The 20623-nt window shown below is 40.0% G+C and overlaps 1 protein-coding gene across 4 annotated transcripts; it reads right to left on the reverse strand.

The window, feature by feature from the left end:
* Positions 1-2783: 2783 nt before the first annotated feature.
* On the reverse strand, positions 2784-20492 carry ago2 (argonaute RISC catalytic component 2). Of its 4 annotated transcripts, none has more exons than XM_034125261.1 (20): positions 20246-20492; positions 19003-19053; positions 17893-18088; positions 17673-17793; positions 17406-17587; positions 17079-17215; positions 16857-16991; positions 16671-16758; positions 16269-16416; positions 16050-16169; positions 15372-15494; positions 15130-15263; positions 13806-13990; positions 13264-13423; positions 13041-13131; positions 12660-12854; positions 12334-12468; positions 11762-11863; positions 11442-11641; positions 2784-11128 (listed from the first exon to the last, which is right to left on the reverse strand). In XM_034125261.1, exons 1-20 carry the CDS (start codon positions 20262-20264, stop codon positions 11020-11022), a joined length of 2631 nt encoding a protein of 876 aa, XP_033981152.1. In that variant the 5' UTR covers positions 20265-20492; the 3' UTR covers positions 2784-11019. The 4 variants fall into 4 exon arrangements, with proteins under 4 accessions (XP_033981152.1, XP_033981151.1, XP_033981150.1 ...); XM_034125260.1 differs by having other exon boundaries at positions 12334-12474; XM_034125259.1 differs by having other exon boundaries at positions 15130-15281.
* Positions 20493-20623: the final 131 nt, after the last annotated feature.

Consider the following 20623-nt stretch of genomic DNA (forward strand, 5'->3'; position numbering starts at 1 on the left):
ATCTACAAAAGAGTAAAACTAGCACTATTGTCCATCTTTTTATAGGGCAAAAATATTGTTCCCAAGTTCTAGTTTTCAGAACAAGGCAAGGCAAGGCATTAATAGCATTTAAGAAACATATTATGAAATTATATCTGAAAACACTCATTTAAAAGCAATGATATAAAATGGCATTTAAAAACACTAATTTAAAAGCAAAGATACATGAATTACAGTGCAGTGTGAGATACACACATCTGAACGAACCCCCCTTTGGAAAATTATAATCTGACCCCATGGTACCTATTAGTTTTCGCCAAAACTATTCCTCTTTTTAATTTTTTATATAGCAGCAATATTTTGAAATCAATTATTTGACACACAGGAAGCCAGTGTACAGACTTCAGAACAGGTGTGATGTGATCCACTTTCTTAGTGTTAGTGAGGACTCGAGCAGCAGCGTTCTGAATCAGCTGCAGCTTTCTAATAGATTTGTTTAGTGAGACCTGTGAAGACACCATTAGTCGAGTCTACTGAAGATAAAAGCATGGACAAGTTTTTCCAAATCCTGCTGTGACATTAGTCTTTTTATCCACGATATATTCTTTAGGTGATAGGCTGATTTAGTAACTGTTTTAATGTGACTGTTGAAACTCAGGTCAGAGTCCATGACTACACCTAGATTTCTGTCTTTATCTGTTTTGAACATTGCAGACTGAAGCTCAGCGCTAACTTTTATACGTTCTGCCTTGGCTCCAAAAACCATTACCTCAGTTTTATCTTTGTTTAATTGGAGAAAGTTCTGACACATCCAGTCATTGATTTGTTCAATGCACTTACTCAGTGTTTTAATTGGAGAATAGTCTCCTGGTGAAACGGTTATGTACATTTGGGTGTCATCCGCATAGCTATGGTAACTTATTTTGTTGTTTTTCATTATATGAGCCAGTGGTAGCATGTAGATGTTAAAGAGAAGAGGCCCCAAGATGGAGCCTTGAGGAACCCCACATGTCATATTTGTCAACTAAGATGTGTATTTACCTATGGAAACAAAGTTGTTTCTGTCCTTTAAGTAGGATTCAAACCAATTTAGAACTGTTGCCAAAAGTCCCACCCAGTTTTCCAGTCGGTCTAGTAATATGTTGTGGTCAACAGTGTCAAACGCAGCACTGAGATCTAATAATACTAACACTGAAGTTCTGCCACTGTCTTTACAAGAGCAGTCTCAGTGCTGTGGTTTGGTCGAAAGCCTGACTGGAACACATCGAAACAGTTATTTGATTTTACCTAGAAATGGCAGGTTTGATATTGGCCTGTTTATTGTTCATTACTGAGCGGTTTAATGACTGCAGTTTTCAGGGGCTGTGGAAAAACACCTGAGTGAAGAGACTTGTTTACTATGAAGTAGATCTGAGGCCATGCAATGAAAAACATTTAAAATTGACACTAGTCAAATGGGCAGACCTTAATGACATTTAAATAATCCTTGCCATACTATAACTGGTGGTTTACATTTGTATCAAGCTAATGACAACACTTGAATACACTTCACAAAAACACACAATTTCCATGTGTGTATGATTTGAATAGCTGACATATTGCTGTATTTCTATTTAACCTTATTAATGTTTGGGGTGTCGAATCTTTAATGAAGGTATCAAAACAGTTGCAATCAATAACATCCAGCCTTAACAGTTAATATAAATGAAATGATAAATCTATTATTTTAAACAGAATCTTGACATTTTGGGGATAATTGAAGATAATGTTACTGTAGGAGCCACCCTGAGGCTGAATGAAAATAGATTCCTCTCAGTTGGCTTTTTTTCACAGCATTATCTTGACTTGTCACAGTAGGATGAACACAGGTGTTACTAATAACGCTAACGAGTCTGTGAAATAAGGCTGAGGCTACTATATTGGCATTGTGTCAGAGGCTAACTAAATAAAGCCACAGCTTTCTGCATTGCTACAAAAACTAGACGGTACGTGAGAACAAGTTTAATTTGGGTGAAAAGACTTAATGGCTTTAATCCTAATATCAAGTAATGCAGCGCTTAATACAATTAAGAACTATCACATCTGCTCCATTGCAATTCTGATACAAGAAAAGGGGTTTGAGATTATCTGAGCGGCTGTGGCGCAGTGGAATTGTGCGTCGGTGTTCGGATCAGGGGAGCACAGGTTCAGTCAGCATGTCGTTGTGTCCCTGGGCAAGACACTTCACCCCAAATTGCTCCTGTGGGGATTGCCAACAGTATTGAGCTTTGGATAAAAGCGTCTAACATGTAATATAATCTGATAAATGTTACTTGTCAAATTAGAGACACTGCCTTTAATCTACACATTAGCATACGTGAAATCTCTTAATTTTAACAAAAATAAATGGTGACAGACAATTGTACCGTGCATGCAAAATGGTTAACAATGTTTGGTAAAAATGTAGTTTTGAGAGTCAAAAGTGCAACTTGACTATAAATTATAAAACAGCAATTTGCAATTTTCCATTGGTATTTGTTAATATTCAGCCATTTAAAATCTCAAAGAATATTATATTTAGTCTTGTCAAAAAAAGTAAATGGGAAAATTAAATGAGTTAATTATGCTTAATTTAGCTGTTTCAGGCTTTTGGTTTGTGCATACTGGCTGACTGTGACACATCGTTAGTATGATGAGAAACACCTGTGAATTCCTACTATGAGTCAAATCTGTGAAAAAGGCTTATTGTGCATTTCAATGATAATACAATCATTCAATCTGAGCATACACATATCAAATGATTAAACAGACAAGCCACATCAGGAAAACTTTTAAAACATTTTTATTAATTAACGCAACTTACAGTCAAGCCAAATAGTGAACTATATTAAGTGATACGTATTCACATTATGTCCTAACAGGGTTTACAGCATATCTTGTGTTCTGTAAGCATAAATTGTTAACAAAAATAAGGAAATGTAAAATAGAAATCAAAGCTTACACCTTTTACAACAACAAGAAACGAGGAGCTTAGCAGTGGATGTGAACAAATTAAAATCAGCAACATAAAGACCCCAACCAGAACAGGAATGACAGCAAATTCAGTTTTGGCATGTCGTGGTTTAAATAAGGGAGGAGAAAGAGATAGAAACAAATAAAATAGACAACTCAAAACGAGCTCAGAATAACACAAATGAAGGGAGGTTTGAATTCACACAGCTGTGCAGCGCTGCCTGCGCCAAGAGACTTTGGTCACTTTGCTTCTCCGTCATGGCTTACAATGAGAATAAAAAAGGTATAAAATGAACATGGCCAATGAGGGGAAAAAACAAGAAAAATGGAGTGTCCTGGAATCTACGTATGAATGAATAGGGCAATACATTTTATATTTGTTAAAAGAAACTACAGATTGTCCTCTGTCTTTCTTAAATGAGCGAGAAAAGTTTTGCATTCCACTACAACTCCAGGACAGCCCCTACATTCATAGGAGGTAGATAACAATGACGCGACGCAAACTCTTCAAGAAACGTGTCTGAACGGGAATCGAGCTCTCTGTCAAGTCTGTGAATTTGTAGTGCATAATTTGTTCAACTTTTAAGGCCAAATAGGAACCTCACGTGTAGATCTAAGGCTATTTTTAAGACAAAGGTGCAGAAGGGGGAGGTTTGGGACGGGGACACAGTCAGCAGATTCAGCCCTTTTTCACGACAATACCTGAGTCAACAGTTGTGTCAAACCACAGAGCCTCGCAGGACGCTTGGTGTGCGCTTTCCTCAACTAAACCCCATTTTTTTTTGGCTACACATACAAACAAAAAGACACAGAAATATGATGTGGCTACAAGTGAGATTATGAGATTTGCGTAGAAATTGCATAAATGACACGTTATCATTTGGCCACAAACATACTCTTTTGTTTCAAGAGAATCAGATTTACTGGTTGCGGCGTGTGCACAGCCTGTCGTGACATTCAAACCTCCCAAAAGGGGGAACAAATTAAAATGTTATTGGACAATATGAAGTACACTACAGAAAAAAAGTCAATGCAGCATATATCAGGCTTATGAGGTACTCCATGAATATATATAGATATATCAACCTTTTTAGAAAAGCTCTTCAAAATCATATTCCTTATAATTCCTATTGATAGCATAAAATACCTCGTCAGTTTCTTTTTTTACTTTCCGCCCAACCTCATTTCTTTTTGAGACTGCTTTGAAAGTGCATACACACAAATACTGATCGTTCTATGCAGCATCTACACGCAAGGTTGCAGGATAATTAAAAATTGTTTTGTATATGTGACGCAGCAGATTTTGTCAAACCTATAAAAAAGGACTCACAAACCCAATGTTGGGGCAGATGGAGAAGAGAGAGATCCGACAAAAAGGCACACATAGAACGATTACGAACAAACACACCGAATGTTTTTAGACTGAATCACAAAAATCTGCAGTTAATGGCCGCACAGCCTCCTTGTACCTTTCGCTGAAGCCTACAATGTTCTGCTACATTGTAAAGTATGTGTATATTCCCTTTGTGAATTGTTGCATGCAAAAACTACATCTTATAACCCTAATAAAAACAGCGTTGAGTTTGGCATATTGTAAGAGAAGCGGAAATGAAGAGAGTAAAAAAACAGGGATCCAGGTTTTATTGCAGTACTGGGTTAACACGGCAGGGAAAAGTAGATATTTAATAACGTGGAGTGGCTATATCCAGTATGAAACCTAATTATTTTAACACTGGTAAAACAGGAGAAGCTAGTTCCTAATATTGAGACAAATTAAATGACCTATTTGCAAAGTGTTGTCCTGCTAACTCAGTCCATTGAACATTGCCTTGACCTGCATTCAGAAGACAGACTGCTGTAAAGACTAATTACCCACAATCCACAGCCCACGCACCAACATTATTGCTGTACATACATATTTCCATAACACCGCCACTACAAACATTCCTCAATATGGCCGACGCATTGTCGTAGTGATGTAATTACTTTATGCTCCAGTCATGATTTCACTTTACTTCCCCACGAGTCCCAGGTTGTGCTCGGTAGTTTTTTTAGTTTGACTTGCATGAAACAATTAGTCTCCCAATTACAAAAAAGTGGTCCCCTAGAATGTAACCAACTAAAGCAACCAACCAGTCAAACACGATCACTTGGTTTTCCATTTATTAAGGTTCAAGAAAAGAGCAGTGCTCTCACACAATATTGGCTTGTATTGGTTTGGTCACAACTATTTTTTTGATTTTTGTTACCATTATTATAAATGAGGGCTAATATTAGCTAGCACCCGACACTGCTCTGAGGTAGTTTCTTTTTTTTTCAAGTTGGTAAATAAAAAGCCAAGTCATTCTGAAGACTAGAAATGCTTTGAAAATACAAAAATACCCATGAGTCTTGCATTGGATACATGTAAGTCAGCTGGATGGCATTGGTTTGGTGAAGCTCAGTAACAGTTCTACTCTACAGACACGCGGTCCAACGGTCGCAGCTAGCGCACATTTTAGCTAGCTTACACCTGCTAGAGATCAATGGCTCCCATCCTTACTCCAACCCATTTAGTTTGTTGTCTATGAGGCTATAAAGTCACTTGTTAATGTCCATACATGCCTATATACACACACTGACGATGGATTGTCATGACTTGATGCCTGACAGTTACAACATAAGGACACGATGTCACACTGTGAACCGTAATCAAATCATTTGTACCCCATTGATCAGAATTAATGCAGATGCAAATCTGTTTTCAATATGTTACTGAAACATGGAAAAGACTCTGGAGGCATGTTGGTAGCTCTTTGAGGCTGAACTTTAGCATTGCAGTTTGTAGGGCTGAATACTAACATCAGCTAATATGCTAACAATGATGATGCTAATAATGTTTAGCAGGTATAATGTTTGTAAACCACACAAAGCTGCTAAGTTGGTAATGGGAATAAAAACCAAGCGAAACCACCAAAATGAAACGTAGCTGCGATCGGTGGACATGTGGCTTCTTCTCTCAGGTCTACCAGTAGCTCATTTAAAATGTGTGCTCAATAATTTAGACGTGTAGATAAAAACAATGATATAGGTCAAGTTTAACTGCGAAGACCCACCCCAGTGTCACATGGCTGCAGGTAATGGTGTGGACATTGGCATGATAATGACTGTCTGTCAAGGAACAAGAGGAAAAGTAGGCTTGCTGAAGCCAGCCGATGCCATGTATGTGATCAAATGTACTTTTTAAAATTTATAAAAAACGGCTGTGTCATACAATTAGCAAAAGTAAGGAACACAAGCAACACTCAACAAGTGGCCCTGCGCTGATGAGTTAGTGAGCTGATCTCGGGAGGATTTTGAAAGGAATATCAGACCGAGGGGATAAAGCAGAAGCCGAAAACTAACAGCAAACAAGATCACACATCAAAGCAACCATCATATATACACACACAACTCTTATGTTACAGCAACTCACACAAGCGTGACGCCGGAAATAGAGAAACGCTGTCTGCTAAAACTACAGTAGCAAACATCGCAACTGTAGACCTGTATACCTCCTCAGTGACAAGATGAACGATACCAGCTGTGATGTGGGCGATATCTTAATAAATGAAATATTAAAAGAAAGAACATAATACTTTCTGCTATTATTATATCCTATAAATAAGAGAGAAACACCCAAACGAAAAAGGCTGTACACAAGAGGCAAACATGAGTATAAATGTACTGGATGGACAGCCTCTATGATATTACAGACCACACAGGCTCTAAGTACATTCATTGTTAATATTTGGAGCTAAGAAAATAGGTTCTACTCTACAAGAGGTGTCTTTATGTCAGGAATAATTTCTCTACAAGAGACGGATGAGAGGCAGAGAGAGACGTTACTATACATAGGGTCGTAGTTTGGAATAAACAGATTTATAGGTTGTCGAGCATTATTTTATTCCAAGACCATTCAAAAGCAAACAGGCTGATCGTTCCAATTGGAGGAACTTCACCTCAGCCGTTCGGCCCTATAGTTGAACATACTTACAAATAAAAAAAGATTAATATTAACTGATGATATGCAATTTATCTTACAAACCAGCCACTTCTACAACCTGCTTTGTCCTGGACACAAAAACAGTGTAACTGAGGTGAAGTGATGTCATTAGGGTTGCCAGCCGGGCATTAACCTCGGCACCTTTAAACATAAAGCAGTGCCACATTCATCCAGGCTGTTGTGTTCATTTGCTTGTTCAAAACATATTATTGACTTAGCTCATCATGATCAAGCAGATGTATGTAAAACGCCTCTTCAGAATCTTGATATGTATAGTTTATGTTGGGGTCTGACACACAAAGAGGCCTTTATTTTTTCTATTCATTGTGAACGTGTCAAACTACTCGTCATCCTCGCAGCACTTTGGGATCCAAGCCTCGGTCCGTAGCTAGTCGGCTCTTTTCAACACCTGTCAGTTATGTTGTTTTGCATAAAAGCACCTTTCTTCCCCGTCACTGTACAAAGGCAAAGCACCTACAAGCTTCACTCTGCTTTTTTTTTAACATTTAAAAAAGGCTTTAGGATATTTCTCCAAGACGACATGTTGAATGCTGGTTAGCTAGGTAGAATCCATCTTGATGAGCAGGCTTGGCTTTCTTAAGAGCGCACACTGAGGCTCTGAAGCCTGTTGGATACGCCTCTTGTATTTTAGAAAACTGCTCCTTTGTAAATAAAAAAACAGCTGCCAGTCTGCCACCTGATAAACACTCTTTAATGATGCAACAGCTACAAAAGTCCATTCTTGTTTAGTACAAAAACAACATTGTCAAATGTTTGAATTTAATCTTCGGAAAAAGCAATGCCGTTCTGATCTGTCATTTTAAGGTGCTGGTATAGGTCATGTCTAACGGGAAAGAAGCAGTAACAACGAGTACAAAGCCGTCTCCTATAAAGACTACTTGATGTTCAGAGTTTCAGCACTCTATCATTTGGGACACTTTCCAACTTTCTACACAATGACATTGACATTTCCATTCACAGACCCAACACCAAGGCTTTCTTCTGTCTCCATAAATCAGAATGCAAGATTACAAGAAATGTTCAATTCATGTTGGCATTTGATTTTTAACTAATGAAAGCTTTCCTGAATACCATAGCTTACAATCCTATTGTCACATGGATGTAAGCGTGTGGTTTCCTCTATTGGTTTTTAGTTTGCAAGCAACTCTAACAGTCAGACTAACAGCACCGCTCAGGCGCATTTACAATTTCTCCAACTCAAGAATACGCAGTGGTCAAAGCTGATGTGGGCTTTGCATTTGTCGGAAATTAAGGTGTGAAAAAAAAAAAGAAGTCTCATTTACCAGGTGCATAGAATAAAAAAGGAAAAATAAAAAAGGGAAAGCTGTGTGTGAATACAAACACACTTCAAGAATTTGGTCGTACAGCTCAACGCCCGTAAAAGGAACACATTCTCTATTATCAGTTTGAGTAAAATATGAAATAAAATGTCACCCTACTACATAAACTGATAAAGCGCCATGCACACCAAGCGTTTAAAACCTCTACTGTCAATGCAAGACTCAAACAATGCCAATTAGATAGATAGCAGGGGTAATTATACAGAAATGGCCAGCAGTGTGATGTTACCATAACACTAAAACAGGTAACAAGAGGTAGAACACACGGCCATTTCCATACAATTACACCAGTGTCACGCAATATGGCCGAGCCCCCTGCTTCCATTGAGGAACATACATCTATAGAAGTCATACCGACGTTCTGCTATCAAAAGTGCATCCAAATGTACATGTTGAGACCAGCACCGATAAGAACAATATTGACATCATAACAGTAAGTACATGATTTTCAGAATGCCCCACAAACACAGTCAGTCGGATTTCGAGTTGTTTTACAGGTTATGAGTAAAAAGGGTAAAACGGAGACGTCGTCAAAGGGAGAGAAAAGATCCTCAACATGATGAAGTATCTTTTTTTTTTTGTTGATAAAAAGTCTTGTTGACCAGTCCAGTGAGGATTTAAGGTGTCTTACAGTGAAAACTTCTAGCACCTGAATCCAAGGTGTCCTTTTTGTGCTTCCATGTGTTTTGAATATCAAATCATGTAAAAGTTTGTAATCTTGTTTGGCTAAGAAAGACTTTGTGTTACAAAGGATACAACAAGTTTTTAGGCTATAAAATCTACAAATGACCACAAATGCTTCATCCCGTTAGAAAGGCATGAAGATGCTGATAAGCACTAAGAAACGCTACTAAATGCAACATGCTAAAAAACGACAACAAAAAAAACCCTGATTATCTACCCCTATAAACGACACACATGTATGTGAGACAGCCCACTGCTAAATGTCTTGGTTAAAAATGATGCATAGTTAGAAAATATAGACTACTCGCGTCCAATCAACACTATGCGAACCTCTGCGAGCTTAACTTAGTAGTAAAACTTAGATGGGATGTTGTATAGAATTATTAGTAAGACCGTAACAGTCTTAGAAGGCAAGAGAACATTTATTATCTTTATACAAATAGACAGTGTTAATTTAGACTACGTGGGCAATTAAAAAAAAAAATCTCTATATTTTCAGCATCCTCAACTGAAAGCTTATTCAAAATATACCTTATTACCAACATATCATATAAAGACTCACAAAAAGTCATTTGCATAAAACCCAAGCTTTTGTGCGACAACTGCTCTTAGTTCATGGAGCAAACGATATTTTTTAGGGGAATTCCAATCAGTTTTACTCCTACATAATGCAGCTTTCACACCAATGTACCGAATGCCTGGATATCGAGACGCCACACAAATATCCCGCCCTGACAAAGAAACTGCAGAAAACACTATCCTGCTGCTATATACAATAAAACATACAAGTAGGGTTAATGTGTAAAAAGGAAAGAAAAAAATACATTTATCACAAATGCCTAAATGTCTAAAACATGAGTCAGCTACATGCATAATTATTACAAAACTGATTGAAATTAAGTTAGACTATAAAAACAGACAAAAAAGGATTTTATCAAGTTCCCCTCTACGTTGATTTCTAAATCATGTGTCTTTTACAAACACGGCTCAGGCTACATCAGAAAGGTATCCTTTTTGGGAACCGGTCCCAAAACAGTCGGCATGGGAACACTAGTGTTACTTGTGACGTCAGTTTAGCCTAAGAAGAGAGGCAGATATAATTGCTGTTTTTAATTGTTGGATCTAAACACTGAACCCCTTAGAATAAACTGAAAAGTGTTGGTCCAAGGGTTGTAGTAAATGAATTGTCACCAGATTTGGCATTAACTGGTCATCTGTGTCCATCAAAGAAAAATACTGAAACCCCCGCAGATGTGGGCGTCATATTTCAAGGTTCCCACAGAAATGACAACAGAAAGGTGGTCTCGAATGGCACTTCTCATCACATAGTGCCGTATGTGAAAAATCACACATAACCCCCGATATATTAAGTACTTTTGTCCTGATTGAAGAACCCAGTCTGGTCAGTGCACTTTGCTTTGATTGGCTGATAAATAATGTTTCTTAGAGGGGCAACTCTTTAGGCATATCATATTTACCAGCCCCTCCCCCCCCCTCCCATTTATCTTTTGATGAATTTGATCCTTCTCCCTTCAAGCACCAAAACCCTAACAAACTATAGAAGCAGGAGAAAGAGGGTAAACGGCTTCTTCCAAATGATAAATAACCTAATGTAAAATGATACGGCCCATTGGTCTAAAAAGTGTAGTTTTTTTCTATCAGTGTACAAACTTGTCCTTTTGCTTCCATACTTATTTTCACAAATAATAGACACACACTTATGCACAACATGAAAATAAAACCCCTTTCAACACAAACCCCAAGAAAGAGGGATGCTTTAGCATCTTACAGTCTAATCGCTGGCTTAATTTGGGTGGGTCCGGGGCTGAAGTACAATTGTAGACGTGTGGGTCACTGACAGGTCAGTATGGTAGGGATCACTATGTGAAGCCACTGTATCTACAGCTGACAGTGAGACAGCGAGGGCTAGTGTGTTCCATCAGTGGGGTCTCACCCACGCCAACCTGGGGCTGTCTGCTCTCAGGCAAAGTACATGGTGCGCAGCGTGTCCTGGTGGATCTGCACGGCCTTAGCCAAGGCCTGTTGGTCCCGCCCGTTACTCTGGCCCGATGTATGACTGCCCTCCGCACTGGAACAGGAAGAAAAAAAAATTACGGACAAGAATAAACAATTTTTTTCAGGGTTTTCATTAACTTTTGATCTGGGAGAGATTTAACAGAAATAGGGATGTCAACGGTTACCATGTTAATCACCGAGAATATTTGTGATCGATCAGTCAACATTTTAATTTAAGATACATAGGTTAATGCCACTAAAAGATCCTTTGCATTTTGTATTACATGTCATTTTGCACCTTTTTCTTGAATAAAGCTATCAAAAGCTAAATTGTCCAAAACAGACATAAGTTATCAGGATGAATGGACAGAAAGTGCTGCTCTCACCTGTCGTGCTCTTTGTCCACCAAGTGATAGCGAGCTCTGAAAGCCACCAGATGGGCGTAGTAAGCTGGTGCTGGGATGGAGACTGAGCGGGTGCAGCGCACATAGGTGTGGCAAAGCTGATAGGTCAGGACCTGCAGTTCATCTGCAGAGAAGTGGTTGTCGTCCCAGAGCACGTGGTAATGAGACGGCCTACTGGTACCCTGCAAACAGCGATCAGACGACAGGCGTTCATGCATAATCAATTTAAATTGCCCCTCAAAATGTTATACCTTTCCATAGAATACTTCACAGGCACATCTTTGTTCAGTTACAGCTCTTACCTGAATGCCAGCGTGACTGCAAAGGTAGAAGTCAAACTCTGATGGGTGAGTGATTTTGGTGTCCACTGTGGTGCCTGCAGGAATGTTGCCACTCTTCCCAACCTGCAAAAATCCACACAGATATGCTTTAGTGAGTGAGGAGGGTTTCCCTACATGTTTGGAAAATAAACTTAATTTTGTAGGAAATAAAAGACACTGCATAAAATTGTGATCCATGCACACTTTAAAAATATGGAACATCCATATTGAAATATGGACATGGCATTTCCAAGTAGGGCTTTAACTGCTAATGCCGTGCTCGTGCCACTAAATGGCTAAGGATTACCCACTGTCCCCAATATAGGAGCATCGCGTGAGAGAGTACACTAACACCTGTGGCAGCTGGCTTTGTGCCAACTGTGCATGGCAAACATATGTTTCCACTGCTGGTTCACTTTTAGAAGGTAGCCGTAACTAAGTACCAACATATTGCATAACTTTAGTCTCAAACTTGTATGCTTTCTCTTTTGTGTAAATTAAGTTCGTTACAAATCTGACAAAATTCCTATTCCAACCAATGACTCAATACTGACCCTCTCGTTTCTGTCCATACAGAAGAGTCTCGTGTGATGTCTCTTCTGCACGACCACAAAGGTGATGCCCGGCTGGTAGTCCTTCTCCAGTTTGATGCAAGCCTCCCGGATCGCCAGCAGCTCATGCTGAAGGACCTGCGACTCAAGAGGTATTCAAGATTATCAGATGAAAAGCTGCATAGATGATGTTTGAATGTACCTAACTAAATGTACTAGATTTACACTGACCAAAACACAAGAATTACCGTTACACTTAGCTCTGCGATTGGTCTATATCTTCTGATATTTCACAGTTTTCTGTGCATCAGCCCTGATATGTGTATCACCTGGTTGAACTGGCCTTCAGAGATGCCGTCGCGGTAGTAGATGATTCTGGTGGGCTTGAAGCGGGTGGACTTGTAGAATTGGATGAGCAGCTCCCTCACCATGGTGGCCAGGTCCTGGATGATGTCCTGGCGGTGCTGCTGCACCCGCACTGTGGCACAGTATCTGCTGGGATGGGCATCCATACTACCAACCACCTGTATAGGAAATATATGTTAGTATCACGTGAAAGGAGCAGCCCAGGCTCTGCCATAACATACATTTTCTGTCATTAAACAATGAGTTGAAAGAGCTCCATGATTATCTGGGATTTTGGAGCTTGCATTACACCCCAATAAACTATTTTATGAAAAGTAGATTGCAAGTTATTGAGTGTTACTTACAGCAGCAATAGAAGGCTTTTTCCCATCTCCTGCAGGAGGATGAGTCACATCTGCACCAAGGAAGATGACAGGCTGCTGGAAGACCAACGGCCTGGAGCAAGAACGCAGAGTTTAGACAAAAGAAAAATGTATCTTTTCAAAATATGCATACCATACGAGTGCCACGATCTGAAGATATATACATAGATCATTTCTAGGTTTAATCAGTAGCATCTTCACTAACCTGCCCTGCGGGAGGAGGATGTTATTGACTCCGCCCAGCTTGACGTTGATCTTCAGACAGAGGTTGGAGAGGGTCTGAGGCGTCGTCTTCTGAACATTCTTCACCTGCACACACTGCGTGGCCATGCCAAGAACTGTGTCCCCGACACGCTTCACCTCAGCTGCACACATTACAATAAATACATATAATTTAATTAAACGTGATCTTATAAACACAGATGTTTTCTGTTCCTGCTCTGGTGCATCACATAAGGTGTGTGCATGTATACTGATCAATCACTGCTAATAACGGTGACTTTACATCAATCTGAGTTAGATAAATAAGTCTGATGAATCATGATCTAAAATAATCCTAATTAGCAGCCATAAGTGAGGACAAACCTAAATCTGTTAAAATCAATAAGACGTTCAGTTTGCAGCAAGTTGTTTAAGAGCTAGTATTTTGATTATGGGTGTTGCTGCCAGTCAGGATTTCACCGTATCTCTTATACAGTAATACAAATCATGCAGCACTAAAACAGACTGCATGAGTGGACCCCTCACCGTAGACAGGAGTCTTTCCCGGGAGGATGACCACCACCAGCTGGAGGCCCTGGTAAGTGTACTTGAGGTGTCTGAACATGGGCTCCACGCTGTCCGCTCCCTGGGCGTATTTACAGAAGCAAGGCTGGCCCTGGATGGGCATCCCTGCGTCCCTGGAGATCTTCCTCAGCTGATCTGTGAATGCTCTGAGAGAGGAGGGAAGTGTTTATTGACAGTTCGGTGAGGTTTAGCAGTTTAGGTAAATAAGTAGTTGCATTTCCTGAAAGTTGAGTAAAAACAGCCTCTGAGCTTCCTTGTGTATAGCTTGTTTTTTATTTATTATTAAAGCACTACATATCTAAAAAGACCAAAGCCAGATACAATAGGACAGGGCTATTCAATTGGCGGCCCGCGGGCCAAATCCGGCCCCGGGGTGATATTTGCCCTTTGAGTATAATGTTAAAAAGTAATCACATTTGTATTTTTATTTTTATTTTAGGGCCAGAGTGCCTTTATTCCAGAGAGGGTGTTCAATTGAGAGATAGAGGGGAAGACATTGCCTGAAAACGTCTGCGGGCTCGGGTTTCGAACCCACCTACTAGCTACTGTAGTGACAACTCCTGTCATTTATTGCATCTCTGCGTGAATGATTAGATCATTTCACCTAAATTAAATCAAATGAAATGATGTTGATGGTTAAATTAGCTTCACATGTAGGCCTACTGAGTTCTGAACTTGCCATTTAGATCTATAAAGGCCTTGGGGCTATGTTGTTTGATTGAATTAAACACAATATATGCACTCCACTATGCTGTTGTAGTATTTACTGTATCTGAAGCTCTTAATATGATTGCTCATATTTCAAGCCATCTTTTTCCCGGCCCCTTGCTTTGGAACATTTTCACCAACCGGCCCCCATTCCAAACTAATTGAATAGCCCTGCAATAGGACCTTTAGGTTGTGCACATTCAAACATCTGCATCAACACTGACATAACGCCTGAACTCACCCTGTATAAGTCCACAAATTAAATTGGCAAAGGCATTGTAAAAGAATGGCACAGCTGTACATAATCATGCTCGGTTACGCCCCTGTAGAGCTGAAATACTTTGGTCCTCAGGGGGCCATACAGCGAAAGACTCTAAACTGCGCTGTCATACCAGTTGTGTAAGACCCAAATGAGACACAAATCAGAGAAGACAGCTGTGTGTCGTTTCTCTGCTCCGACTGCAACGTCTGAAACTACAGCTCATGGCTCAATGTATCCTCGTTTGTCCATTCCTATTATAAAAAGGTGCCTTACATTATGCATTCACTCTTATCAAGCCATGAAAGTCTCACTTACTTGAGCAGGAGTTCAGTGCACTGTCTCTGAGGGGCGAAGCAGGCGATGGCCCACACTTTGATCTCGATGCCGGTGTGGAACTGCTTGTTCCTCATGTCCCAGACTCCCTGGATCGGTGTGGCTATTGCTTTGTTCTGAACATTGGAATGACACTAGCCTTATTATTATAGTGCTAGTCACTGTACAGAAAAACATTCCAATTACACATATGACGTAACACATCAAACAGGAGATCGACATACCCTGCCTCCGTACAGAATGGAAGGTGCTTGGAGGACACGGCCGTTCACTTCTGTCATCTCGTCCCTCACCATCACTCCAAACTCACGAACGTAAGGGTCGTTGTTGAAGTTGGCACTCCTCATCTGAAGAAAAACAACAACAAGCCAGATAATTAAAAAGATGACTGGCTTCAGTATTTCATAAAAGTTAAGCTAAGTTTGACACTACAGGTTCAAAGTGTCTCAAAGACATTTCAATCATTTTTCAAAAACATTCACAAATATTGTTTATTCTCATTTCCAATAAGCCCAATTCTCTAAGCATAATACTCAATGTGGCTCTGTGGGCAATGTTGCTATCAATCTAATGCAGAAGATATCTAATGTACATAACTATTATGACTCAAAACTATGGTACTATAGAATGAGCTTTCTACTACAGTAGCCAATCAGCAAACACCTCTGAGTCGTTGCTAAAAACTTGGCAACATATGCAGCAACTTTCCCTTATCTCACCTAGGCCTATTTTTGAAAATAGTACAAGAAACAGGCCACGCAGCTGCTGAATCTTGAAAAATATTAAAAACACAATGATTTTTGGTCTTCTCTTTGGCTGCTACCAATTTAAATTATTTTCTCCTGAGTTTGGACTTATTATTGGAATATTGTGTACGTGACACTTAGAGGAAAATGACGTACCAATTTACTGATCTCGTCCTGACGGTCTGGGGCCGATCGGGCTGTGGCACGAATCATAGTGGAGGTCTGATTGTCTGTCAGCTTTTTGATGCAGCGCTGTCCTGCCACTATGTTACACACCTGGAGAGGACCCACATAAAACATGACAGGATTAAAAAAAGGGGAACATCCACAGCAAGCGGGTAAAGTTAGTAAGTTAAGGAGTTTAGTGGTGCTCACCTCTAGAGGTAGGTAGGTGTGCTTCTGCTCCTGTCCCACCTGAAGACACGGGAGGTGGGGGTATCTCAGGATGAGCTTGTACTTGTCTTTGAAGTACTGTGCTACTGTGCATTCAATAGTTTGGCCATTTTCCTGCTGCAGGGGGAACCTGAGGGAAGAACACAACAGAAAATTAGGTAAAACACAGCAAATCACGTGGGCAATAACAAAAAAAGCCAATAAAATCTTCTAGACTGATCAGTCGATTGCACTAATGGAGCCCAGTGAGCAAAGACCGGGTTAATAGCTAATTAAACACTCAGCATGTTTGAAATATATACAGTAGCACTGACAGAACTGTTACTATCATATATATTTTAATGATTTAATGTGAACAAAGATGAGATAGAAGAGCTCTCTTACGTTTGGTGGCTGGCTGGTCTTCTGGTCACGTTGCACACTCTGTACTTCCTCTTCATCTGCCCACAGTGAGTGATCTCCACCTTCAGGCCTGGAAATCACATTGAACCGAATTTAAAAACAAACTTAAAGATTGAGAAAGAAAAACTTTAATAGCCACAACAATGTGAGCTTTGGAGATTTTCTCACCTTTGATTTCCTTTGTAAATTTCACTCGTTGGGAGTCTGTTAAGGGCTTCTGTTGTTCTTCAATGCTTTTGAAATCCAGGACCTCACACATGAACTCAATTACAGGCTGGGCTTTGTAGAATGCAGTGGCAGAAACTGAAAACAAAACAAGCACACAGAGGTGAGATTCATAGAAAGATCTTAACTTCATTCAACAAGTGCACAATCAAAAAGGAAAGTTACCGTCGATGTTGAGCATCATTTTCCAAAGGGAAGGCCTGACAGACTGGTGGAAGCCGAACCACACCTCTCTGCCTCCACCGAGGGGGTTCGAACATCCCTCTGAGGGGGTGAAGAAAGAGCGGCCCACAGGGGTGTACCTGTAACAGAGGAGATGATAAGCCTGGTTAACATGTTCTGAGAAACAATTGATGAAAGAAAAGTGAAATAGGTCATAAAACAGGCATAAGGCTCACTATGTATTTTAAATGTATGACAAATATGCCAAAAACTTCTATAGGGACAATCATCCACAAATGAAGCCACGTTGAATCATTTAAAAAAACTCACCTCATAGAGGGTAAATGTCTCATGACCACATCCAAGGCTTGGACGGTCTCGAAGGGGACGCTGGGTAGCCGCCCGGCCAGAGCCTCGTGCAGCGCCTGCAGGCTCACGCAGGAGACCCACTTGATGGAAACTTTGAAGCTGCGGTCTTTGCCTTCACCAGGAATGGTAACCTCAAGCTCCACCTGTGTGGTGAATGGGCAAGAAAATAAAGCAATTTTCCAAAAGTGGAGATGTTATTGTTGCATGTTGTCCATAACAGGTACATACTTTGTCTCTGCCTATGGGCAAAGGCATGGCAGTGTACAGATTCTTCCTCCCGTCGTACACCGGCTTACGATCACCAAAGATCTGCGTTTTAAAGTGCTGGACCATGTGCTCCACAATTTCACTGAGGACAAAATAAAACAAACAAATAACATTTAAAAAAAATTGTCTACCACGTGCCAGGAGCAGCAGATGAAATATACACATGTACAAATAGACCTACCGGTTGACCCTCCTGGGGCATTTCTCAGGCTTAATGTCGATGTCATAATGGTAAACCTCCAGTTTGGGGATTTCCATCTCGAAGAAGTTGGCTTGGAGCTTGATGGTCCTGCCCATGGTGCCAAAGTCTGGCCGAGATGGTGGCTTGAACACATATTCTGGCACTGGGGAGGATGGCGGGTCTAAATCAGGGGGGTCAAAAGTGGGAAAGTGGCAATTGCAAAGTAAGTACCGCATTACACAGGCATCAGAAATGTACCAGTTAGTATGTTGTGACCCCATAAATAGATAGAGAATGACTAGAAAGTTAATGTCACAGTTTCTCAAATAACTCATTATGCAAACAATTGTTTTCAAAACATTTGTTAAACATTTCACAGCATCAGAAAAAGTCAGAAATTGTTCATTCTACATCAAAACAGAGATTACAAGTTTTCTTTAACTGGTTAACAGGAAATGTCTTGAACTACAGTTATAGGTCATCAAATATGTGATGAGGCAAACTCAAAAGGTCCAATGTTTTTGTTTTTTTCAAAAAGAAGGGAGATCTTTGTTCAGAATTTGATAGGCAGAAGTTATTCCATCTGAGTTGTGAATAAAATAAATATGGTGTCATCCATTTGTGTGTATTACCCTGTAGAAGATACACTAAGCCTTCATCTTTGATAGACAGGCCAAACCAATAAGCTCCATATCTGCAACTTCAGATATTACAGTGAGACTGGCAGGGCTCCCCCTGAATGCCCCTCAGTGCCTTATCTTTGTGACCCAGTCCGTCCAATCAAACAGAATAACACCCAAATAACCTTGTAACATACGGTGGCTATAATTTAAACCTTTAGTGTGTAAAAGTGCACTGCTACTCAGAGCACGGAAATGAGGTGCATTGAGAGGAAATTGAATATCTACAACGTCGACGCCTTCATCAATGCCAAATTTGGTGTCCAATTTCTTGAAAATGTCTTTGTATTCAGTCAGAAAGTCAAATTGTAATTCAAATAAATATACTGGGCTGCTTGAATGGTGTAAAAGGCATGATGTTTCCACTTAAACTGGACCCATTCTGGGACCTGTTTAAGGCTTGGAAGATCAAATATGGGAAAAAGCTTACCAGAGCCTGTTGACCCGGAGGAACGGGGGGGTGCCTCCTGCATCTCGGTGGCTACAGAGGACAAAATAAGGTGTTAGGAAGAGTTGTAGAAATATACATTTAGGTAATGCATGACAGAAATAAGTTTACTGTCAAATTATATTGACCCATTTCTTTATGGAGCAAGTGACAAGAGGCAGCATTAACACTCATCTATACTTCCATTGTATACACTTGCTTAATTACAGCATGTCTAGCCCTCTTATCTCTTTCACAACACCGTCGTCCACAATCAAGGGCGACTTTCTCTAAACTGTTATCAATATGCACACAGAAGGCATTAAGCAAGCTGGCTATCCAACTCTGCAGAAGCCTCCCTTTCTCCTAAAAAGACCCTTATCCTACACGCATATTCATATTTTAGTAATATAAAGCAACCAAAGACCCCTAAAACAATATAAAATTGAAGAGAACGTACATTTTAGTGATGCAATTGTTTTTGCTGCTTGATCCTCTGGATAACATGCAAATGGCATGAAAATTAAATTGCTATTATCTCTTATTTTAACATTATTAGTCTCATTGCCAAGGGTGTCAACTGCTACAATGTTACTATAACTAGCCTCGGCCAAACTTCACATGTCTACTTTCTCGTCTACTCTTTATATAACCAATGTCATTGAGTCTATCTTGAGTATTGAGTTTATTAGACAGACCAATTTGTTGTTTAATATCGTGGTTAAAAACGATGCAACATGACTGGAATTACCAAATCGAAGTTGGATACTGTTAGCTAACCATAGCTAAGATTGTTGATGAGATTAGATAGCATGGTCGGCCGCTAAATAATGCTTTACTTATGTGCTTTAGTGGAAAACTGCAAGATACTTGTAAAAAATAAAAGCCATTTCCTATCAGTATATATACTGTATTAAGTAGATATACGCTACACGATCACACTTCGTGATATAACATTGGGAAGCTAACTAACCACAAGTTGGGAAAACGAGGCACCGCTGAAGCTAACGTGGCTAACAGGAGCTTCTTGTTGTTGCACGCTAGCTAAGCTACTAATGCCTTCACTTAAGACTGGGCGACATATTCTTTTAAAAAGCATATGTTGTTTTTATTATAACTAATTAGCTTTAGGAAACAATATTATGTGTGCTATCAATGTAAACATAGCAGCTAAAAGCGTCCAGTAGCGTGTTAATGCCGCTAGCTGCATCACTTAGCCGGTGCTAACGATAGCCGCACCACTTACCTCCAGTAGAGGAATACATTTTGTCGACTTTTTAAGCGTGTGTCGTGGACGTACAGATACTCCACTTTATTTAGGACAAATTCCGCCCAAACTCATGCGGGATCGAAAAGTATATATATGTACAAGACCGAAGGAGGAAGCCCAGTTCAGAAAAAAAGATATTTAGTTAGCCGAGTGGTAAATATTTTGAGTCTCTCATCCTCGACACGGCCCCATCCCCCCAACACACACAAAACGGGAGCTGAGAGAAAAGATAGCACCGAGAACACACATGCAGCGCAAGAGGACTCCCTCCCTTCTACTTCCGGCTTTGGTTAATTTCCGTTAAGCAGCCAAAAGCCTTTACACCATTTATTTTTGTTGTATAGTTTTATACAA

The sequence above is a fragment of the Trematomus bernacchii genome, unplaced genomic scaffold, assembly GCF_902827165.1.
Source record: "Trematomus bernacchii unplaced genomic scaffold, fTreBer1.1, whole genome shotgun sequence".
NCBI lineage: Eukaryota > Metazoa > Chordata > Actinopteri > Perciformes > Nototheniidae > Trematomus > Trematomus bernacchii.

Bases quoted from the DNA above. Each gene is read 5' to 3' on its own strand.
- ago2 (XM_034125257.1), bottom strand. The intron at 16,417-16,670 runs GTAAGAGAGCTC...TTCTTCCCTCAG, and splicing joins AGACCAGCCAGCCACCAAAC to GTTCCCCCTGCAGCAGGAAA. The intron at 11,642-11,761 runs GTAAGAGCTGTA...CGCTGTTTGCAG, and splicing joins GCAGTCACGCTGGCATTCAG to GGTACCAGTAGGCCGTCTCA.